The 23,084-nt window shown below is 43.2% G+C and overlaps 1 protein-coding gene across 6 annotated transcripts in view; it reads right to left on the reverse strand.

The window, feature by feature from the left end:
- Positions 1 to 436: 436 nt before the first annotated feature.
- CRB1 (crumbs cell polarity complex component 1) overlaps positions 437 to 23,084 on the reverse strand; it is a 196,531-nt gene continuing 173,883 nt past the window's right edge. For 5 of the 6 annotated variants that reach the window (XM_053248737.1, XM_053248739.1, XM_053248736.1 and 2 more), the window contains one exon: positions 437 to 1,391. In XM_053248737.1, the coding sequence (XP_053104712.1) occupies positions 1,176 to 1,391 (216 nt within the window). In that variant the 3' untranslated portion in view covers positions 437 to 1,175. Of the gene's footprint in view, positions 1,392 to 5,034; positions 5,186 to 23,084 lie in introns of all 6 variants that reach the window. The other variant, XR_008306783.1, reaches the window with a different exon arrangement.

Consider the following 23,084-nt stretch of genomic DNA (forward strand, 5'->3'; position numbering starts at 1 on the left):
GTAGAACAGTTAAAAAACACAAGAACAGCCCTGCTGGATCAAGCCTATCTAGTCCAGCATCCTGTTTCGCACAGTGGCCCACCAGATGCCTCTGGGGAGCCCACAGGCAAGTGGCGAAGGCATGCCCTTTCTCCTGCTGCCGCTCTCCTGTAGCTGGCACCGAGAGGCATCTTGCCTCTAAGGCTGGAGGTGGCCCACAGCCACCAGACTAATAGCCTGTCCCCCATGAATTTGTCTAAGCCCCTTTTAAAGCCGTCCAAGCTGGTGGCCATCACCACATCCCATGAGAAAGAATTCCATAGATTAATTATGCGCTGTGTGAAAAAGTACTTCCTCTTGTTGGTCCTAAATTTCCCGACCTTCAATTTCATGGGATTTCAGCTTCTGGGACAACTTGATAGAACAGAAGGTAAAATGAAAACACACCAAAAGAGAAGAGGATTGGCTGTTTGAAATGTTTATTTTGCTGCATGAAGACACCCCCCCCCACAGTAGTAATGTAATCCCTGATTAAAGAATTAAAGTAGATGTGCTTCAGAGAAAGAGCTCTGTTTCTAAAACCCCTTGTGACACGCAGTGGTGACTGATTGGCAGACAGATTATATAGGCTGATGCGACTCTTTCATATTGTCTCCTGCAATGGTGAGGACCACTAAGCAGTAGAAAGGGGAATGTGCAACCAAAGTTGTAGCTTCACTTGTATCTGAAACACAGGCACTTAACACATAGCCCAGGAGTCTTTGCAGTCTTATTGGTCTACAGTTGATTATCCTAAAGCTAAAATTTCAAGTGCAATAAATAGGAGTTCTCTGGCAGGTTTTCCAGGAAGCAAGAAGTTCATATCAGTCATGGGATCCAGGCAAGTTTGTGCACAACTTCACACACAGGGAGGGGAGGAATTTTTGATTTTTCCCCTCCTAGCAGCAACCCCTCACATCTCCTGTGATGCTGTTTCAGATGGTCCTCTGACCTTCAGGAGATGCAGAAAGCTATTGCAGGAAGAAAGAAACTGAAAAGCCTCCATGCCCATATGGAACATGATGCATGGTGCTTGGGTTACCGGCCAGTGTTAAATGGCAGAAGTCATCCTGGTCTATAGAGAGATCATTCGCTGGTACCCACAACAGCTAATCTCACTGGCTGTTTCAAAAGAAGAGATTCAGCAATGGGTTTTGCTAGATCAGTCTTTCCATTGGAGGAGGCTGTACTATGTCCCACATCTCGACACGGGATCCTTCTTTCTCCTGACGGCTGGGGCTGTAGGTCCCTTGGGTAGCCCGTTTGTTGGCAGTGACAACAGAAACTGCGCCTGCCAGAAGGAAGATCAGTAACAGGGCCAGTGTTACTGAACCAATGGCGGTGAATATATTGGAGGCCAGGTCAGTTGTCAACTAGAAGGATGGAAAGTGCATAATGATATTGGTGGCAAAACAGAAAAGAAGCATACACAGCAGTTACCAAGCAGGAAATGATCGAATACAACAGATTTATATTTAAAGATACACCTATCAAAAAAAGTCTACCTAGTTTCCCACGTGTCATTGGCATTTTAATATATTAGCTGAGGAAAGCACATCTGTGTATCATTTCCACATTATAGCTCAGTGAACAATACAAGTTGTGGCTAATAGGGAGTTGTGTTTGGGATGGGTGGGTGGAAGAGGAAGGACAGACAGTGGGCAATGCTATCTGTATGTTTCTTTGTCGTCCACTGCAGAAATAAGGAAGGTTTCAGATGTTACCATTCAACTTCTTAGTCTGTCTTACAGTGAAAAGTTCATATTTTAAAATTGTATTTTCTAAATTGCAAAATTGCATCTTAATAAAATGTTTACAGTGCTTCAGACTGATCCTAAAGGCTGCTCAATATTAATTCTTACCACTATTGATGTTAAGACCTGCTAACCCCCAAGATAACAATTGTGATGAGGCAATTTGCTCATGGAAAGTGGTTAACATCTATGTTTAACAATACAATTAGCCTTATTTATCTCCCCATTCCAAAGTCCCATATGTATTGTATGTCCCATATGGACATAAGCAGCTCCAATGTGATTTACCATTTGCTTTAATACGTACCACTGTAGTGGCAAATGACTCCCAGGTTTGTCCCATGCAAGCACATATGAATCCTGATCTCTCTCTAGCTCTCTTTTTATTTAAGCAAAAACAACATGGCAGGTGGATGGCTACATTATGGTCTTTGTACAAGCTTTCTAAAACACTGAACCATTTTTATGGCACCATTGCCCATAAAACCTGTAAAATCAAACATCTCCCAGGTCACATCCATTAGCTAGGGAGGGACACTTGAGTTTTAAGAGAGAGGGAGGGAAACTCTTTTTAACATGGTTCTTCTGTAGGTATCATAAACCACTGAAGTGTCAAGAGTACCAAGGGAAAACATGGCCAATGCCAACAACATGACCCTGGGAGGATTTTGATCATCCGGGCTGGTTTTGCTTTGGGTTTTTTGATTTGTATTGCTAGTGACAATTGAAATGGAGAGACGAAACATGTGCTTGGGGCAGAACTTTCAAATCCAAAATGTTTAAAAACAAACAAAAGGACCCAGGAAGTCAAAAGTCACTTCCCAAAGATTCAGAAACCAAACTTTTCCACCTGTGTGAACACTCTTCCTGATATTGATTCTTCCAGATGAGCTTTTGAGTAAAAGCTCAGTATTAATTTGGCTTAACATTGATAGCAATGCTAACTAGATTAGCTTTCGTTTCCACTGAACAAGAATGACAGTGCCACAGGAGAAATGTTAAACAGATCTTTGTGGGGAGGGGTTTGGTGAAGAAATAAAAAGTGTAATAAAAGAAATGTAACTTGGTTCAGGGCATCTCCTTAGGGTATTAATGATCAATCAACATTATGATCTCCCTCTACCCTAATAGCCTTGAAAATGAAATAGATTATGATTATAATTAGAAAATGAATTAATCTAACCTCTTTTAGGTCTCATTGAAGAAGAGAAACCATGACACCTGTCTCTCCACTATGTTTCTTTTAAGTCTGAAAAAGCAATATTTTAGTTCTACTTGAGGTTAGCAAGTTGAGCGGGTGGGATGCAGTTATTGATATAGTCAGAACCACAGTCGTGTAGAATAGGCTTGTGCCAACTTGTGACCAAGTGGAATCCTACCCACCAGATCCTCAGTAGGTGTTGCTGTATGCTTAGAAATCTCTCAGTTATGAAGGAGTTTTTCACTTCATTTCACCAGTAACTTCCCTGGTGTGGTGCTGGTGTGTAAATTGCATTTGCATCCTAGAATGAAGGAGCTGGGACCCCCTGCAAAAGCCCTGGGTTAACAGAGTGCCTTTCTGGACCACCCTTTTTATTTAGCCTAGAACTAAATAGGTTGCATGTTAGCTAGGTGCCTTTCTAAACCCCTTATGATAAAGGCACAGCCCATTCCTAGGTCTGAGCTCCGGGCATTCAGAATTGTATAATCAATTGTGACTCATGTTAGGAGTGAGGTGGAGTTTGTCGGGACTTCCCATTTCCTCATTAGTATGTATGCTATGTGTCAATGAATTTAAAGTAAATTCATTGAATTCATTGAAATGAATTCATTGAATTCATTGAAATGAATTTAAAGTAAATTCATTTAATTCATTGAAATTCATTGAATCAACTGAAACTTCAGAACAAGGGTCCTTCAGTTGTAATAGAAACAATATTTCGGTACCCATTACCTTGCCATGCTTCAACATAGACTCTGTAAGATTGAACACTGAAAAATGTGTTTTACATAAAATGATTGTACTTTGATATATCTGTTAAGAATTTTTAAGCAATATTCATAGCAATGACATCCCAATTAAAAGCTTGTTTATAAAAAGAGCAATTGAATACATGACTAGTTGGCTGCATTCACCTTAGTGGATCATAAATTCAGTTATGATGCAGGCTTTATTGAAGGGCTCATTTCTTAACTCTTAATATGAGATGGGCTCAGATACCTCCTCCTGTACACACCTAAAATAAAGTGTGCCGTCAAGTCGATTTTGATTCCTGGCGCCCACAGAGCCCTGTGGTTGTCTTTGGTAGAATACAGGAGGGGTTTACCATTGCCTCCTCCTGTGCAGTATGAGATGATGCCTTTCAGTATCTTCCTATATCGCTGCTGCCTGATATAGTAGCAGAGGGAATTTGAACTGGCAACCTTCTGCTTGTTAGTCAAGCATTTCCCCACTGATGTTTTAAGTGCAGGAAACTTACAATTACATGACAGAACATGGTTGTACTGATCACACTAGTAAGATACTGGTTTGTTGGCAACCCTACAGCGAATTCAGATGCTGCAAATCCTCCATGAGAGCCCCTTTCCTCCATCAATGAATAACTGCAACCAGCCCCACACTTCTGGGATCATACGGCATGACTACCAGCAGGCTTACAATCTGGCACTTTTGTTTTAAAATAAATTATGCACGGCTTGCTGGAGTCCTCCTTTGTAACAGTTCACTTCTCTGATCCAATCTCACATCTCTCTCTCTCTCTCTCTCTCTCTCTCTCTCTCTCTGCCCTTTCCCCTTGCACTTGGATGCACTACTTAGCTGTAAAAAGCAGCAGTCATGCAGTGGCATGCCAGCCTCTTGGCTCTGTTGGCAATGCCGAGGTCGACTGTGCAGGTTGCCTCGTTTGCTGTGAGCTGACTTTAAAACTGCCAGAAGGATCATCAGTCGAGTCCCATCAGGATCAGCTATTGCTTGGCTAATTGATAGCTGAGCAATTAATTAACGTAAAAGATGTTGGCTCATCTAAAAAAAGAGTAGGTTTATTTTTTAAAAAAAGGGGTTGTGATGGCAAGGAGAGTTTGGCTGACCCTGACATTAGGATCTACTTGTCACAATATTTGATGCCACTGGATGGATCATGCTTGAAAAAATGGATGATGAGGGCTGGTTTCTGATGCACTGAGTACTCATACTTTAGAAACAAAACAGGCTTGCAGAACAAATAGAGACTGTGGGGTCAATAAAACAATCTCAGGGGTGCCAGACATAAAACATAAACCGTACCTTAATTTAGTTCTCCCCATTGTTATTGCACGGTTTATTCTGAGCTTTGCTTCCTACTGCACAAATGGTGGGTGCGACCCACCCCCATCCACGAGGTCCCCTTACTCCAGAATTTTCAAACAGAAGAAAAGGAAGAAACATGGAAGTGAAGCTGTAAAGGGGGAAAAATAGACAGGGGAGGGAGGGGGGGGAAGAGAGGGGTGTGTATATGGAGGGTGGGAAGAGGTGTCTTGCAAAGAATGGGAAAGAGTACGGGAAGGCTCTATACATTTTGTATGGGTTTATAAAGATCGAAAGGAAACAATGTTCATTGTTCAGTAGATTATGCATTGGGATGGATTGTTAAACTAGTTGTATATTTGTTGTTGTGTTTATTTGATCAATGGCCATAATAAATTCATTCATTAATCTCCTGTTTCTCCCCCCCCCCACCGCCGCACCATTTCTTTTTGAAAAACAACCCAATTCCTTATCAAACTCCATAGGTCCTACTATACAGCAACTTAGTTCCACTGCATAAAATGTGTTCAGCTGCATATTAGAAATAAACTTTGTGTTATTTAGCCACCCTGGGCTTACAGAGTGGTCTGATGGAATATATGAAGGCATCTCAGATAGATGTAGTGGTAACCAGTGTGGGTGGTGCCAGGGCAGGGGGGCATGCACAGAGGCCAGGTAAGTGCCAGAGCTGTGCCATTGTGCGTAACATGGCTGCTTGAGGCATCTTGAAGCTGCAGTGGTACTGCTGGTAAGCACCTTCTAATTTACTTTTAAAGATGCTTCTCGCTGCCGCCTCCCCCCACCCCCCACCCCCAGCACCACCCTCACCGGCAGCCACTGGTCAGATGGTTGGTCCAACTAGCTCAGTATCAACAGTTTTCCAAGATTTCAGACAAAGGACTTGCCCAGCAGTCTTGCCTAAGTCTACTCAGGTCCTTCTGCATATAGTGCATGTGCCCTCCCATGGAATTATGGGTCATCAGTAATGATGCTGTCACACTGTTCAAGTGAAATGGGTCCCCACCTGGTCAATGCATAATGGATATACTGCTTGGTTGATGCTTTGAGCTTCTCTAAGACAGAGCAGGATATAAGTATAAATACATTAAGTGTTTGCCCTGTGCCTCTGTACTGCATAGCATGCCCTAAGCAGCCAGATGGCAAATTCCTCACTTGCATAGTCAATCTCTTCTTTCAGCTGCAGACTCCAATTATGTGAGTAATTGTTCACCAACAGGAGCCTGGTGTTCTCAACCGGGCATGTGATAACTGTGGAAATATCCAGCCTTCTGAGGCCACAGCAATGCTGAGGCACCAGATGGCAAGCAATATGGGCTCAAGCCAAACACTCCTCGAATTACAGAAGGCACTCCGAGGTCTTTGGATCAGGGCCATGTGTCTGCGATTGGTTTGTATATGAAAAAGGCAGCCTTACTTGTCAGTCTGGCTTTGTATGTTTGCTTCCAGCCCTGCCATTACCTCTGTGAACTCAGGAGTACAGTGTGTGTGCTCTGTAGAATCTCAGGGTGGCCTGCAGGATCTCTGCCCTCCATTTTATACTCACAACAACCCTGTGAGATAGGCTAGGCTGAGAGAAATATGACCAGTCCCGGGTCACCTCATGAGCTTCATGGCCAAGTACAGATTTGATTTTGGGTCACCCCACTCTGAATCGGAGACTCTAGTTTCTACTCTTGCCAATGCAATTTTACCCAACACAACATTCTCATTGAATGTGTGGATTCTTCTTCAAGCAACAGTGATTAATTTGAGGGACACCAAGAGAACTTTGATCAGCCTCATGACAATTCTATTGGGGGTTTCCCTACAGCCCTAAACTGTCACAAGATTTTGCCTAATAGAAATTAAGGAAACATGGCTGTCTTCTCAGGCAAAACATTTGAGTGATTCCAGAGAAGTGAAAAGAGTTTCAACTTGGCAAATATCCTCTCCCCACAAACCCCTGCTGTTGCACTAGATTCAGGGAGACTTGAATTCTAATTGCCACTCAGTCATGAAGCTCACTGGATAAACTTGGTCAATTCTTTCTCAGTGTAACCTGCCTTGGAATGGGTGTGAGGATATCATGGGAGGTAACTCCATGCCTGTGGCCTTATAAGAAATATCTTGCAGAACTGCCCTCTCCAACAGATGCTCGAAATATGCAAAAAACCATGAGCTGTTCCCTACTAGTAGCATGAACCAGTGATTAGCCAAGTAGCTCTTTAAATGTTTCATGCTGTCAGATAGCAAGCTATCGAGTCAACATCTCTTCTGTGATGGTGCAGCACTTACATTGCAGCCGTCTACTATGTCCAACTCTAAATATTGATGAAAAAAAGCTAGTGCCCTATTGGCTTTGCTTACAACACATGACTCCCTGGTACATTGTTTACTGAGACATAGATAATGGTAGTTTGTGTTAGCAAACCTGTGTGATTATTATTTTCATGAGAAGTCCCTTGGAAGAAAGTTGATAAGGACTCAGGGATGGCTGAATGAATGCCACCAATGTTGGCTTTGAGGATATTTGGAAATTTGTGACTTCTGTTGTTTCTTTAATATGAATCCATTGTTTTTGACAAGCTGATTATCACTGACTCACTGGTCTGAATATGAGTTTCTGAAAGTGGTCAAACTAAACAAATTCACTACCCCAGTGGGAACATAGGAGGGCAGATGTTGACTACAACTCCCAGAATTCCCAAGCAAAAGCCATTGTAGCTGGGGATTCTGTGAGTTGTAGTCAACATCATCTGGTAATCTGTTAGAAGGAACACTGAACACCATATGTCCGCTCCATGTTGAAGATTGTGGCCAATGGCTGCCACCCTGCAGACATTCTGATGCCTTTCCCACAGTCTGGTGGTGTGAGCGCTATGGAGTTTGCTGGGATGTGGCCTTGACAAACCAAGATGAGGGAGTGGCTCCCCTGCCGTGAAACCAGAGGTTGCTGGGCTATGGTTGGATGAACATTTGCGATTCGATTCATAGTTACAGAAATTAACCTCAGGTTCGTCTACCTGCAGTTTGCCGTTAAGTGCGAATGCAGCCCGGGACTGAATCTCAGACATTCTGCATACAAGCAAATGTGTTATCTCCTGAGCTATGGCCCCATCCCCAAAAGGGAGTATCTTACAGCAGACAGTGCTCATTTGTAGTCAACCATCTAAATGCAAACCAAGGTAAGCCCTGCTTCATAAAGGGAACAATTCATGCTTACTACCATAAGACAGATGCTTCTCTGGAGTTGTAATCCTCAACTGGAGGATCCAAGTTGTGCCGCCCTGTGTTGTTGGTTCCTTTTACTGGGTACCCTATAGCAGAAACCTTTGCAGTTGTAAAGCAAAGATTTCCTTGTAAAATGGAATATACACAATGAGGCTATTCACACGATAGGAGAAAATTGGGCTGGCGGAGGCTAGCCCAATTTTCTCCCATTGTGTGAACCACCGGCTCGGCTGCAAGCCTGGTAGTTCATAAGCAGGTCACCCGCTACAGTACCCCTCCCCTTAAACCGGGTTTGCGGAGCAAGCACTCCGCAAACCTGTTTTTTTTTTTATCGTATCTGCAGCATGGCTCCACATGCTTAGCCCACTCTCCACGGCTTAGCCCACTCTCCTCGCAAACCCTCCCCAGGCTCTTCTCATGGATCATGAGAAGAGCCTCAGTGTGGAACAGAAAAGGTATATGTTGAAAGCCTGAGTATCATGTAAGGTAAATTCCACCATGAAAACTGTTTAAGTACATGTAATGGGACAGGAATGAAATGGAATAAATGTTTACAATCAATAATACCCCATATTTTTGTAGGCTTTTGGCAGCTAAATTGGGGGACTTAATCTCTGGTTCAGTTTGCTGTTGATACTGAACTATTTGCTATTAGATATTAGGGGTGTGCATTCATTTTGGAACAAACTGTGAAATGTAAGAAGCAGAACCCATTCGGTTTGGTTCAGCATTTGTTTGAACTGAGCACATGAATCAGTCTAGCAATGAATCAGTCTTGATCAGTCCATTTTAATCAGTCCATTTTAAGGTTTGGGTCTGTTTGGGGTTCCTTCTTTCCATCAGCTTTGTTTTAGATCCCTGCCTGTGCCACAGTCATGGAGAGAGGTAAAGGAGAGGGCAAAAGAGGAAAATAACTGCATCAAGTCTCCAATCATCAGACACATTCTTGTTGAAATGTCCAAGAACCTGACATAGGTTTTTGAAATGCCAGTCAAAATGACAGAGTGGCAAGGGGGGAAAGATATTCGGAAAAATAAAACACATGAACTGCATGTACTCTCCATTTGGTCCATAGTTCAGAACAGATCTGGACTGGGAGGGGAGGGAGAAGTATTGCAGATTGTGCTTGGTGCGTTGCTTTCTCTGAATCTCAGTCTTTCAGGTGGGCTTGTCTTTGATTTTTGATTCTAGTGTTCCCATATTCTCCTATTTTTGCCCAGCAGGATGGCAGCTTTTTATAGGGCGGAAGGTATTTGGTTTCACTTGAAGTAGTGTATTAATCTGCTCCCCTCTGATCCACCGATCACCTGACCCAATCTTTTTAAGAAGTTAACAAACTGCTTTGGAGAAGTGAGTTGATGATGTCAAAGGTTCTAGCCTATCAGTGCAGGCTTCTCCTGAAATCATGCAGAACCTGTTTTCCCAAGCTTGATCATGGTGAGGCGATTGCTCATGTGAACAAGAAGCTATGCAGATCTATATACACCCCGCCTCCCGGTTCCTAAATGGAGCCCTTATGTCCAGAGGCAGCATAATTCTGATTGCCAGATGTTGAGTACAGGCAATAGGGGATGGAGTCAGCACCTTCCTGTACTGCTTGTGACCTTCCAAAGGCATCTGGCTGGCCACTGGACTAGATGGACCTTCATGATGTTGCTCTGGCACCATAACAAAAACTGTGGGTGTGATCCACTGTGGACATGCATCTGGAGAAGTGCAACAGAGTCACGCCTGTGTTCTTGACAAGCACCAGCAGCATGTCAGAGAGAACATTTGCATGCTCAAGGGAAGTCCTTTGTTATTAGCAAACAGTTTGCTTATTTGTGGAAGCAACTCTGGTTCTTTTAATGCAGATTACTTAAGAGACATGAGCACATATGCACTAACATTTCACAGCTGAAAATTGGGACATGCCTGTGTGCTCACAACAATGTGCTCATCCACAGTGCCTGTGACACATACCCTCCCCAACAGTACATTGCTGAAGACTCTTCGCCACCTATTCTATGGGCCTGACTGTATAGCCTTTTTCTTCTTAAGAATATTTAACAGAACACGTACACTGCATCAAAAACACATTCACATTTCCTGTCTAGATAGGTGGTTGTAAGGGAATGGGAGGGATCTAGTGCATGGGCTGTTATGGCCATATGCATGCATTTCCATGCTTGTGTGCAGGAGTCAAGAAGCTTCTACCCTCCATCCCAAGATTTACACTAGATGCCTGGCGGGGCAGGTGCAAACCAGTAGAATCCGTCTGCATCTGTGTGTGCATACTAACAACATGTTTAAAGCATCCCCACCTTCTGCCCTTCTGGCACACAGGAGCAGCAATTCACCAGGGACAGGTATCCAAAAACAGAATATGTGCAGCTGGAGTCTGTGCACGGAGCACAAGCCTTTATAAACATATACATTTGGATGTGTGCCAGTTAAACTACTCCACTATCAAGATTAAGAGTCAGTATAACCTTTGTGGACCCTTACATGTCAAAGGATATTTATGAAGCAACTATTTCCCCCCATGTTTGATACTTCAGTCCAGATCTCTCCCTTAGCCTCTGCTTCCTTTCCTTCAAACATAGAGGCTTATATGTTTAATTCCACTGCAAGATCTACCTCTACCAAATGTGCTTGGACATTTTTGGCAGGTCCAGATATCATTCTTTGGGCCTAACTTGAGATCTAGTTCATAGATTTAATAATAATATTAAAATTATGGTCTTACAGAATAGTGCTGTATACATTTTTTCCCTGTGTAGCTCGTACTCTCCAGGGAATTCTCCTTTCTAATGTAAATACAGCTTAGAAGGTCCCCACCGGCTTCTCCTGGTGCCTGAGCTGCTTACTCCGGTGGGAATGCCGCATGAAGGCAGAGGGAGGGGAGGGGAATTAAACCTGAGAGACTTGATTTCAGCTAAAATATTCCAAGACATTGAAATGATCTATTCCCATCCATCTCATTATCAGTAATTGCCCCCAAACCAATGGAGCCCTGTTTCTTTTTAACAAGGAATCTGTGCTTTCAGTTTTGCTCTCAACAGAAGCAGGGGAGGTGCCACATCCGCTTCATGTTCCCCCAGACTCTTTTGACACCCCCTGGTGGATTTTCTGTCTTACAAGGTGACGGTTTGGTTAAGGACGAAGACAAACAAGAGCCTTTGTCAGAGTGACACTGGCAGTCCAACTTACATGCAAAACCCAAATGAAGATTCGTAAATTTTGCTTGAACTCTAGATGACTCTAATGAATTTCCACAGAGTTTCTGTTTGCTTTTGCTATATTTTAAACAGCAAATGTTCCCAGTCTTTGCTCCTATAATTGCAAGCTGGAATTATTATAAATGAAGTCTGCAGGCAGTGTAGACACATCCCCCTCTCCAACCACAAGCATTTGAGGTGTTTCCACCCTCATTTTACTAAACTCCCTTGAGAAACCGAATAATCTATCTTCAATCGCCAAAACATATTCTCTTCCACATCCCTGCAGACATGTCTTTCCTCTCCCTCCTGTCCCAAATTTTAAGTGAGGAGTCAGTCCTCAAGCTTTCCTTCTGACTGCACCCCTGGAAGTTTAACAGGGGATTTAGATTTCTGAAATGAGCATGGAAGTTAAGGGGGAGCTTGCTGGTCAGTGTGTCTGCCTGGTGCTGCTAACACTTTGTTGTCTCCTATATCTCCTTTTATTACAAGAATTATTATTGATACTGAACATGTACAGTATATACTGCTTTTCAACAAAATCCACAAAAGTGTTCTTTTGAACATTACTATGCAAATATTTCCAGTGTGATAATTATCGATAGTATTTATTTATTTAAAAACTAAACAACCCACCCTTCTGTTCAGTAACTTTTGTGGTGATCTATAGTACTTTTTAAAAAAGCTTTTGTAAAAGAAGTCAAACACAGTCTTTAAAATGGGTGCTTTTTTAGAACATTGCTCAAGAAGTCCACATGTTTTCTCAGTTATCCTAATGACAATCCTGTAAGGCAGGTCATTTTTTGTTACCCCCCATATTACAGGTGATAGGAATGGGATGGAGCAGAGCCTTCATGTTTGTTCGGCTGTTCTTCACGACTGAACTGAGATGACCACACCATGTCAGCAATGCTTACAGGGCCAGACCATCCACTAGGTGATTTAGGCAGTTGCCTAGGGCACCAAGTGAGGAGTGGCAGTGACAGCCTGCGTCATGTGACCCCAGCAAGCCAAAAGCAGGGCCAGCCTGCTTGCTAGGTGGACCAACCTGTGGGGTGAGCTGTTGCAACCCCGCCCCCTTGTTGGAGCTCCCCATCCCTGTCGCCTGCCTGGCCACACACTTGCTCTTCTTGCCGCCTCCACCTGCCACTCCTGCCATGCTAGATGCTTCTGGGCTGCTGGCTTGCCACAGTGCATTATAATCATGCCACCATGTCTATCTCACAAGTAGCCAGGAGTGGCAGGGAAAGGCAACAGAGCAGCAAGTGGGCGGGTCAGAAGGCAGCATAAACTGCTCACCTGCTCCTTGGCTTGGATGATGGGACTGCCTGCCCACTCACCCATTCGCTTGGATGATGGGAGGCAGCCGCACATGCAGGCAAAGGGGGCAGGGGGTGCCAAAGTCAGGCTTTGCCTGGGGTACCAGCAATCCTTGGGCTGGCCCTGAATACATATGAGTGTGCACAATAATTCAAAAGGTTGGTAGCAATGGAGATGGTATAGGCATAGTAGAAATAAGAGATACGGAGGCATCAAGAGTTGGGGAGGGGTCTGCACTGACAAATCAGTTTTGTGAGTAGATCTCAGACTCAAATAGGACACATTTAGGCCTGTTAGTCTGAAGATCTGTCTGTAGTGAGTGGCTCTTGGAGTGCTCCCACACAGGAACCCAATCTGGATGTCTGCTGGGTGAAAATAGCAAACCACCAACAAGCCCCACCACCAATAATTCAATTTAGCAAGTTGATTAATATGAAGCCACAATCCACCCTCAAGGGATGCACTTGCTGGGGAGATGTCATCTGGATAATTAATATCCAGAGTGCATTTCCCCTGGAAAAGCTAGTCCATTTAGAAAGTCCCACAGTGAGGGTGGTTGGGCAGCCAGGACCATTTAGGTCTGTGTCCTATGGTTAGGGCATCTGCAAGAATACAATCTGGAATACAATCTTTTCAACAGACTGCTTGGTAAGGCAGAAATGAAGACTGATAATTTCTGCAAAGAATGGTATGTAGGACTAAAGCGATGTGAAAGAGTTAGTTTACGTACATAATAAATGTATTTCTCTTGTATAAGAGCTTGACTAGAAATTGCAGTTTGGTGGGGATGCAGAAAATTTTCGAGTGGAGCTCCCTAGTTCCCCATAGTTTTCCAGAGTTCCCCATGTTTCCTAAAGTTCCCTGGGCAGTGGGGGGGACAGGGACAACTGACCCTATTGCATATAGTGTACTATGATAATTGAGCAAAGAGGTACCTTTTAAAAGTGGCGATTATCTTATATTTAGCAGTGGGAGAGCAATTGTATCCCTCCAGTGATTGTTGCTGGTGTCTGCCTTATGTTTCTTTTAGATTGTGAACTCTTTGGGGACAGGAAGCTATCTTTATTATTTATATGTAAACCACTCTGAGAATGTTCGTTGAAAAGTGGTAAATACAGCTTTTATAGGTAATATAAAGGTTCAGTTTGGAAGCAGCTCTTGAGAAGACAAGGCTCAGACCAGGGGAGGCAGCAAAGCTTTGTTTTCTTTCCTAAAGAAGCAATCAAGCAAGAAAATTAACCTATCAACAAGAAGACAAGGGGGAAAGAATAAGGTCAGTTTGTTGGGGCTAGTCTTTTCTAGGGTTTGATTTATGTCTGGCTAAGGAGCCAGCATGATATAGTGGTTAGAGTGCTGGACTAGGACCAGGGAGACCCGAGTTCAAATCTGAGTTCAAATTCAGCCATGATACTTGCTGGGTGACTCTGGACTAGTCATTTCTCTCTCAGCCTAACCTACTTCACAGGGTTGTTGTGAGGAGAAACTTAAGTATGTAGTACACCGCTCTGGGTTCCTTGGAGGAAGAGCGGGAGTTATAAATAAATAAATAAATAAATAAATAAATAGGGGGTTGTTTTTGACAGGGCAGTTTCAGTTGTGGCTAGAGAGACAATGGGTGGGGATTAGCTGCAAATCAATCACAGCTTGTTGGAGAGGCCATATTACTGAAGTGGCTCAGTTTGGAAGCAGCTCTTGAGAAGACAAGTCTCAGACCAGGGGAACTTTGCTACCTGAAACTTTGTGAACAGGAGTTTGCTCACAGATATCAAAGGAGTTTTTCATGGAATTTAGAGGGGGAGTGTGCTGGGAGGCACACAAGCAATCCCCCATTATCACAAAGGAGACACACAGCACAAGGAGAAGGTGAGTACTACTCCAATCTTTTAATTTTCTTGGAAGACAGGGCTTTAAACTTTAATTAGTTGACAACTGCTGCTAAATATTCTAAATAGCCAATAAAACCAGTTATGAAGCCAGAATGCAAGCAGGAGCAACTGGCATTGCACAGGCTGCTGCCCAGGGTAATGCATGTACAGAATGTTGCATGTATAACTGAGGGGCATGTATGACTTCTGCCCCTCAGGCTTGGAGGCTGAAGAACAAGGCCAAATTGAGGTGATGAGGGAGAATGTTCTGAACTATCTTGAAAAAAATTAACAAATTGCCAGGGCCAGATGGCATCCACCATCTGAAGGAACTCAGATGTGAAATCGCTGAAGTCCTAGCAAAATATATAACTTGTTCCTACAGTCAGGCTATGAACCAGAGGACTGGAATGTAGCTAATGTAACTCCAATTTTCAAAAAGGGTTCTGGGGGGATCTGGGAAACTATAGGCTGGTTAGCTTAACATCTGTGCCAGGTAAATTGATGGAAATCATACTTAAGGACAAAATTGTGAAACATATAGAAGAACAGGCCTTGCTGAAGAAGAACCAGCATGGCTTCTGTAAGGGCAAGTCTTGCCTCATCAAACTTTTGGAGTTATTTGAGAGTGTAAATAGGCATGTGGACAAAGCTGATCCAGTTTAGAGTATACTTGGACTTCCAAAAAACTTTTGACAAAGTTCTCCACTAAAGACTCTTGAGTAAACTTAGCAGTTATGAGATATAGGGATAGATTCATGTGTAGATTGGTAACAGTGGTTGAAGGACAGGAAACAGTGGGTAAGAATAAATGAACAGTTTTCACAATGGAGGGAATTAAGAATTGGGTTTCCCTAGGGATCTGTACTGGGACCAGTGCTCTTTAACTTGTTCATAAATGATCTAGAAGTTGGGGTAAGCAGCAAGGTGGCCAGATTTGCAGATGACACCAAACTATATAGGGTAGTGAAATCCACAACAGATTGTGATGCGCTCCAAAAGGATCTCTCCAAACTGGGTGGGTGGGTGAGAAAATGGCATATGCAGTTCAGTGTAAAGTTATGCTTATTGGGGCAAAAACCGCAAGCTTCACATACATACAGTGGTGTAGTCAAAAATTCAGAAGTGCATAAGAACATAAGAACAGCCCTGCTGGATCAGGCCCAAGGCCCATCTAGTCCAGCATCCTGTTTCTCACAGTGGCCCACCAGATGCCGCTGGAAGCCACAGACAGGAGTTGAGGGCGTGCCGTCTCACCTGCCATTACTCCCCTGCACTGGTACTCAGAGGCATCCTGCATTTGAGGCTGGAGGTGGCCCACAGCCCTCCGACTAGTAGCCATTGATAGACCTCTCCTCCATGAAGTCATCCAAACCCCTCTTAAAGCCATCCAGGTTGTTGGCTGTCACCACATCCTATGGCAGAGAGTTCACAAGTGGATCACACGTTGTGTGAAAAAGTACTTCCGTTTGTTGGTCCTAGACCTCCTGGCAATCAATTTCATGGAGTGACCCCTGGCTCTAGTGTTGTGTGAAAGGGTTCCCTTATTGTCACCTTGCATTTCTTTAGCCAGAGTTTGTGTTCCTTTCTGGTCTCTTTGTTTGGACAGGCCTTCCAATTTTGGAAGGAAGTCTTCTTCCCTTTTATGGCTTCATAATTTATGGCTGTAGGTGCTCACCATGCCATCTCACATAGCCACCCCGCATCCCCGCCCCATAGCCATACCCCAGTGCATAAAACACCAAGCAAATGACCACCTTATGTTATTTATATGTTAACATTCAGTTTCATTTTTTTGTGTGCAAACATGTATGCTGTTTGCGGGGGACACCTTTAAAAAAGAGTTTTAAAGTATACAGTACCTGTCCAACGTACACTGGACTATATTATTTTATTTATTTATTTATTTTTACATTTATATCCTGCTCTTCCTCCAAGGAGCCCAGAGCGGTGTACTACATACTAGACTTTATCCTCACAACAACCCTGTGAAGTAGGTTAGGTTATATTAGCACCAATCGTTAATATTCTGAGGGAAAGAGATGGTGATAAAATCACAGCACTGTACAGTTGGGTAGACATCCATATTACAAGTTTTATTTGTTTTACTCTAAGGCTTCTGAAATTGGATTAATTTCAACATCCTAGCTAGCTGGATGAAGGCACCCTAGCAGCAGTGTCAGACTCAGCTGACAGCAGCACCCTACAGTGCTTTCAAATAACTTGAAATTTAATTGAGTGATTTAATTTCCAGTGGGTGCCAGGTGAGGTCCAAGTATGAACACAAGAAGCTGTCTTGTACTGAGTCAGACCATTGGTCTGTCTAGCTTAGTAACACTGTCTACACCAGGTCCAGGACTGCACCACTTTGGACCCCCAACTGTTACTGGACTACACAACTGCCATAATCCCCAGCCACAGTGGCAATAGTCAGGAATAATGGGAGTTGTAGTCCAATATCAGCAGGAGGGTCAAAGTTGTGTAGCCCTGGTCTACAGCACTCCAAGATGGGGGCCTTTCCCAGCCCTACCTGGAGATGCCAGGGATAGAATCTGGGACCTTCTGCATGCAAGGATACCAATGCTCTTACATTGAAGTATAGCCCCATTCCCTAAGGGGAATACTGTAGCTCACATGTAGTCTCCCATTCAAATGCAAGCCAAGGTGGAATGTACTTAGGAAAGAGAAATTTCATGCTCACTTCCACAAAACCAGCTCTCCTCCTGAGAGGCCACTGAGTCTACCCCACTCAATTCATAATGAGCTACAGAAACCAAATACAGAGTAATTATTATCAGTGCAAACATTTATACCGCTTAGCAACAGCAGTTGATAATGGCCCGCCTGCACTCAGCAAGGAAAAGGCATTTAAATCCCTTTAAATGCTATGCCATTCAAGCCCTTCTTCTGGCAGTAACTGCACCGCCGCCCTTGTCATAACCCTGCAACAAAACTGCCCCACACAATCCCAATTTCTGGTGGTGGGGGAACTTGGGGGTACTATTTCCCTGTTATGAAAGGGAAGGGAATGTGATGCCTTCCTAGGAGGGGAGATGTAGTCGAGGCAAAGGATCTTGGGGTCTGGCCTGCTGTGACCAAGGATGCTCTTGCAAGGGCTCACCTTGGGAAAGCAGTCAATGCAGACCCAACCACATTTCTTCCCCTATGGTAGCTTACTGCCAGGGGGCTAGCACTTTCATGAGAGGGTCATGAGAGGGAGGACCTTAGGTTTGCCGAAGCCTTTGGACTTCTATTGGACTGTGTGCTCATGAGTTGAGCTAACCCAACAAAGTGGGTCCCGCTTGTGTGGGGCCCCCACATTCCCTGTTTAATGATAAAACTTTTGCACAGTGATCTCCCTCCTCTCCAGGGAAGCCTTTCACACAGCCAAAGGAGATTTGGACACTCCATGTGTTCAGGTGTAGCCGTGTGGGCAGACTGGGGTAACACTGGGGCCGGAGTGAGATCTTTACTCTCAATCAAATTTTCCAGGTTTGAACTGGCATTGCACCATATGCAGATCTTCCACCATGGGGAATTGCGGGAGAGAGGCCACCACCACCCATGGCACAGGCACTTGCCTGCCCAGCTGGGATTAGCTGGCTGCCATTTGGGCTGAGCAGGAAGGAACATTTGGTTTCCACCTGATTGGCTGATTGACGAGCCGGTGGCAACTGGAGACCAACCTCTCCTGATGATCTCAATGGGCTATGGAGCTCATAATGAAGAAGACATTCTCTTAAATACCCAGGGGACTAAGTCATAGAGAGAGTGGACAGAGATAAATTTTTCTCACTCTCTCACAACATTAGAACCAGGTGTCATCCCATGAAACTGATGGCCAGGAAATCTAGGACCAACAAAAGGAAGTACTTTTCCACACAGCGTGTAATTAAGCTATGGAATTCTCTGCCACAGTATGTGGTGTTGGCCACTAGCTTGGCTGGTTTTAAAAGAGGCTTAAACACATTCATGGAAGACAGGCCTATCAATGGCTACTAGTCTGGTGGCTATAGGCCATCTCCAGCCTCAGATGCAAGATGCTTCTAAATACCAGTTGCACAGGAGCAACAGCAAGAGAGAGGGCATGCCCTCACTCTTGCCTGTGGGCTTCTCAGAGGCATTTGATGGGCCACTGTGTGAAACAGGATGCTGAACAAGGTAGGCCTTCGGCCTGATCCAGCAGGGCTAGTAGTAGTATGAACACCATTAAGGCAACTTGCATAATGAGGATAATTTTGAACTGTTAAGTATAGCATGGAACAGTTAGTCCCCCCGTCCCTTAGATCACTAACCAAAAGAACCAACACCCAGTTTGCCTTTAAATCATGTGGCCAGGCCCAGGACAATGCCTATAGCAATTGTTCCTTCATTGTCTACACCCAAAATGCTAGCAAGTTAGCTTCCCTTCCCTCCCTGCCCTATTTCTTAGCTGCCCATTCAGATCATAAATGTTGCTGCCTGTGTTCTGTAGCTGGATCTATTTTCTAATAAGTAGAACCAGATCCATGAAACTTCTTTTTTAAAAGGAAAGTGTTATGGTAAGTTCATTAACACACCTGCTTCACAAGCCAGTCCCAAAGAGGCTGATGGGGACTAAATGAATACCATATAAAGTAGGGAAGGGCGGGGGAGGCAATAAGGTTCAGGCACCTTGGAGTGCCATCAGGGGTGTTATAAGTACCCAGGAGTCCTCATCTGTGAAATGTTGAAGTGTATGGTATAGAGAGCAGTACATCTGCGTTACTCTGTGAGTGGTGTTATTGAGTGAGTTCTATATTACACAGATATGCCAATGTGGCATTTTTCACTCCTCTCGTTTACTTGAATTTGCTGCTTATGCTGAATATTCATAAGTTTTTCTATGAAGCATGTGGAAGAGCATCCTTTTTTGTGACACACTGATTAACCTCATCATCTTTATAATGCTCATTTTTGTACATTGCACATTTTGGCAAATCCTTACAGCAGGGGTCTTCTTGTTTCTCTAATTAAGGCAAGGATCTGGATTACAATCCTAACATACAATAGGATTCCCAAAGGATAGTTCTGGAAAAGTCTACTCTAAGTATTTCCCTAGAATATTTACCCTTGTTCCTTTAAACGAACCAAAGTGGGGGCCTTCTTTGAGGGGATGGGGTTTAGAGGTTGTTTACATGGCCAGATATGAGCTTATTCATTCTACATTTCTGCCTCCAAGACCAATAACTCCTTGACTTGGTATTGCAAGTCACTGAGTTCAAAGATGGCTCCCAGGGTTACCTGTGTTGGGGTTTATTTATTCACTTTATATACTACCCTTCCAAAAGTGGGAAGTGGGAATACATAAAGTTGGAATATATAAAGCAATTAAAATCAAAGATAATTTAAAACAGATTAAAACTCGTTAAAATCAAAACTAGATGATATTAAAAGCCAGGCTAAAAGGATGGGTCTTTATGGTTCTCCTGAAGGCCTCCAAGGAAGATAATCCTTTTATAATCCTACCAGGAGTGTGTACTACAACCCAGGGGCAACAACTGAGAAGGCCCAATCCCACATCGCCACCAGGTGAACTGGTGGCACCCAAAAATGGATCCCTTCTGATGATCTTAATGAATGGTGGGGATCTTGTAGAGAAAGGCACTCTCTCAGATAACCCAGACTTAACCATTCAGGGCTTTAAAGGTAATAGAAAGCACTTTGTACTTTGCCCGGAAACATATTAGCAGCCAATGCAACTGTTTAAGATCAGGCATAATGTAGTCTCTCTGGGATACCCCAGAGACCAATCTGGCTGCTGCATTTTGAACTAGCTGAAGTTTCCAAACTACATACAAAGGCAGCCCTACATAGAGTGCATTACAGTTATAAAACCTGGAGGTTACCAGCTGGTGTACCATTGTTTCCTGGTCATTCTCCATAAGGAACAGGTGCAGCTGGTAAAAAGTGTTCCTGGCCACAGCCTCCACCTAAGGTACCAGGGTGCAACTCGGGTCCAAGAGCACTCCCAAGCTATGAACCTCTTCTTTCTGGGAAGTGTAACCTCCAGAACAGGAAGTTCTATTCCATTTTGCAGATTCCGATGCCTAACAATGATCACCACCATCTTGTTTGGATTCCGCTTCTGTTTATTATCCATAATTCAGCCCATTGCTGACTGTACGCAAGCATTTAAGGGGCTAATGCCATTTCCTGATATTAATGTCAAGGAGAAATAGATTTGGGTGTCATCAGCATATTGATTACACCCACCACCAAATCCCCTAATGACCTCATGCAGCAGTTTCATGTAGATGTTAAAAAGCATTGGTGACAGAATGAAACCCTGGGGGATTCCATATTGTAGCTCCCATTTTGAAGAGCAACTGTCACCAAGTGCCACCATCTGGAATATAACTGAGACATAGGAAAGGAACCACTATAAAAAGTGCCTCCTATCCCCAAATCCCTCAGGCGATCCAGACAGATACTATGGCCAATGGTATAAATGCTGCTGAGAAATCCAAAAGAACCAGCAGAGTCACACTCCTCCATCAATTCCCTGGCAAAGATAATCTATCAACCCTCACAATCATCTTATCCAGCCATGGGAAGTTGGAGTCTGGCCTATAATTATCCATCACCATGGGATCCAGAACAGACTTGTTAAGCAGAGGTCTAACCATTGCCTCCTTCAAACAAAGTGGCATCCTGCCCTCTTTGGTATTAATGGTATCAACTAGGCCAGCTCCAACAACTTCCCTGCAAAATGGAAACAGGCATCTTGGTCAATATTCTGCAAATTAAAGAAAATGTGACTTTGAGTTTTGTGCAGGAGCATTTGCAAGAATTTAATTTGAAAAGGCTAACAGAAAGGGAGGAATCAATTAAAAATCAAACCTACAAAGTTGCTGACTAACAAATCAACTTGCCTGTGCAAAAATGAAAACCATGAAAACCATAAAAATGATGCTAATGATGAAAAATTGTGCACTGAAAAGGAAATCACCTGCAGAATTGTTGCAAGTAGAACAAAATATATTTGGATAGTGGAACTACTTCACATTTCTTCAAGGTCCTATATACCTTGCTAATGAACAGCAATTTTTTTCAGATGGAAAAGGGGACAGTTAGTGTAATCTTAGTGCAAATAAAGTGAATGTCGTGTGTATTCCAGAAGCATATTATGTTCCAAGTTTGCAAAACAGTTTAATGAGTGTAAAAACAGCTACGAAGTGTGAATGTAGAGTTCTTGTCAGGAGGGACCATTGCTTTATTCTCAAAGGAGGTAACTTAGTGATGAAAGGCACGTTGAAAGATGATCAACTGTATGAAATAGATTGCAAAAGAGAGCAAGCTAATGTTGCAAGTGAGTGTGCACACAAAGATTACATGAGTTTATAGCATTGCTGATTTGGGCATCCAAGCCAGGAATGCATTTCAAAATGAGTAAAAGAACAGCTGGCAAGAAACGTACAAGTTAAACCAGTTGCAAATCTGGTTAAATGCATTGAATGTGTTAAAGCAAAAGCAACAGGGGGCACATATTCATCTACTTCAGAAAGGCAATCCAGTGAGGTTTTGAATTTGATTCACAGTGAGATTTGGGGGCCCTTTCCAGTAGACACTACAAAATAATCTCTATTTCTTGACTTTCATAGATGATTTTTCTCACTATACTTACACTTACCTACTCAAAGAGAAAAAATGAGGTGTTGCCAAAAGAGAAAAAATGAGGTGTTGCCAAAACAAAAGAATATGTGGCTAGAGTAAGCAACACATTTGGAAGAAAACCTAAGACTTTGCACATTGATAATGGTGGGGAATATACTGGGAGGGATATTGAGCAATACTTAAAAGAACAAAGAATTAAACATGAGAGACCAGTACTTATACTCCAGAGCAAAATGGAGTGGCACAGAGAAAGAAATAGACTTTGATTAAAATGTCTAGAAGTATGCTTCTTGACTCAGTTCTAGAAAACAAATACAAGCTGTAATGACTGCAACTCATTTGCAGAATACACTTCCAACTAAAACTAAGGGAGTAACACCCTGTGAATTGTGGAACAGGACTAAATCTAACTTAAAGCATATTTGGGTATTTGAATGCTAAGCATATACATATATTCCTAAAGAACTAAGAGGAAAAATTAGATTGCAGGAGTGAAGAAGGAATGTTCATACGTTATGCACTGAATAGCAAAAGTTACAAAATACTTGATCCTATCTCAGAGACTCTTAAACTGTTCAGTGTTGCATATTTTGATGAGGCAAAAGTCAAATGCCAATGTGATGTCTAATTGTGACCTGGATTTACCAATAAATGAAGAGGCTGAACAGCAACCACAGCAACACAATAATCACAGACTATGATATAATAGAGAGACTCAATCAGTCGAGAAGGGGAGATTGAGACAGAATCAGAGAGACAGAATCAGAGATAATAATAGATATCTTTATAGGATAAAGTG

This window comes from Hemicordylus capensis, chromosome 4, assembly GCF_027244095.1.
Source record: "Hemicordylus capensis ecotype Gifberg chromosome 4, rHemCap1.1.pri, whole genome shotgun sequence".
Lineage (NCBI taxonomy): Eukaryota > Metazoa > Chordata > Lepidosauria > Squamata > Cordylidae > Hemicordylus > Hemicordylus capensis.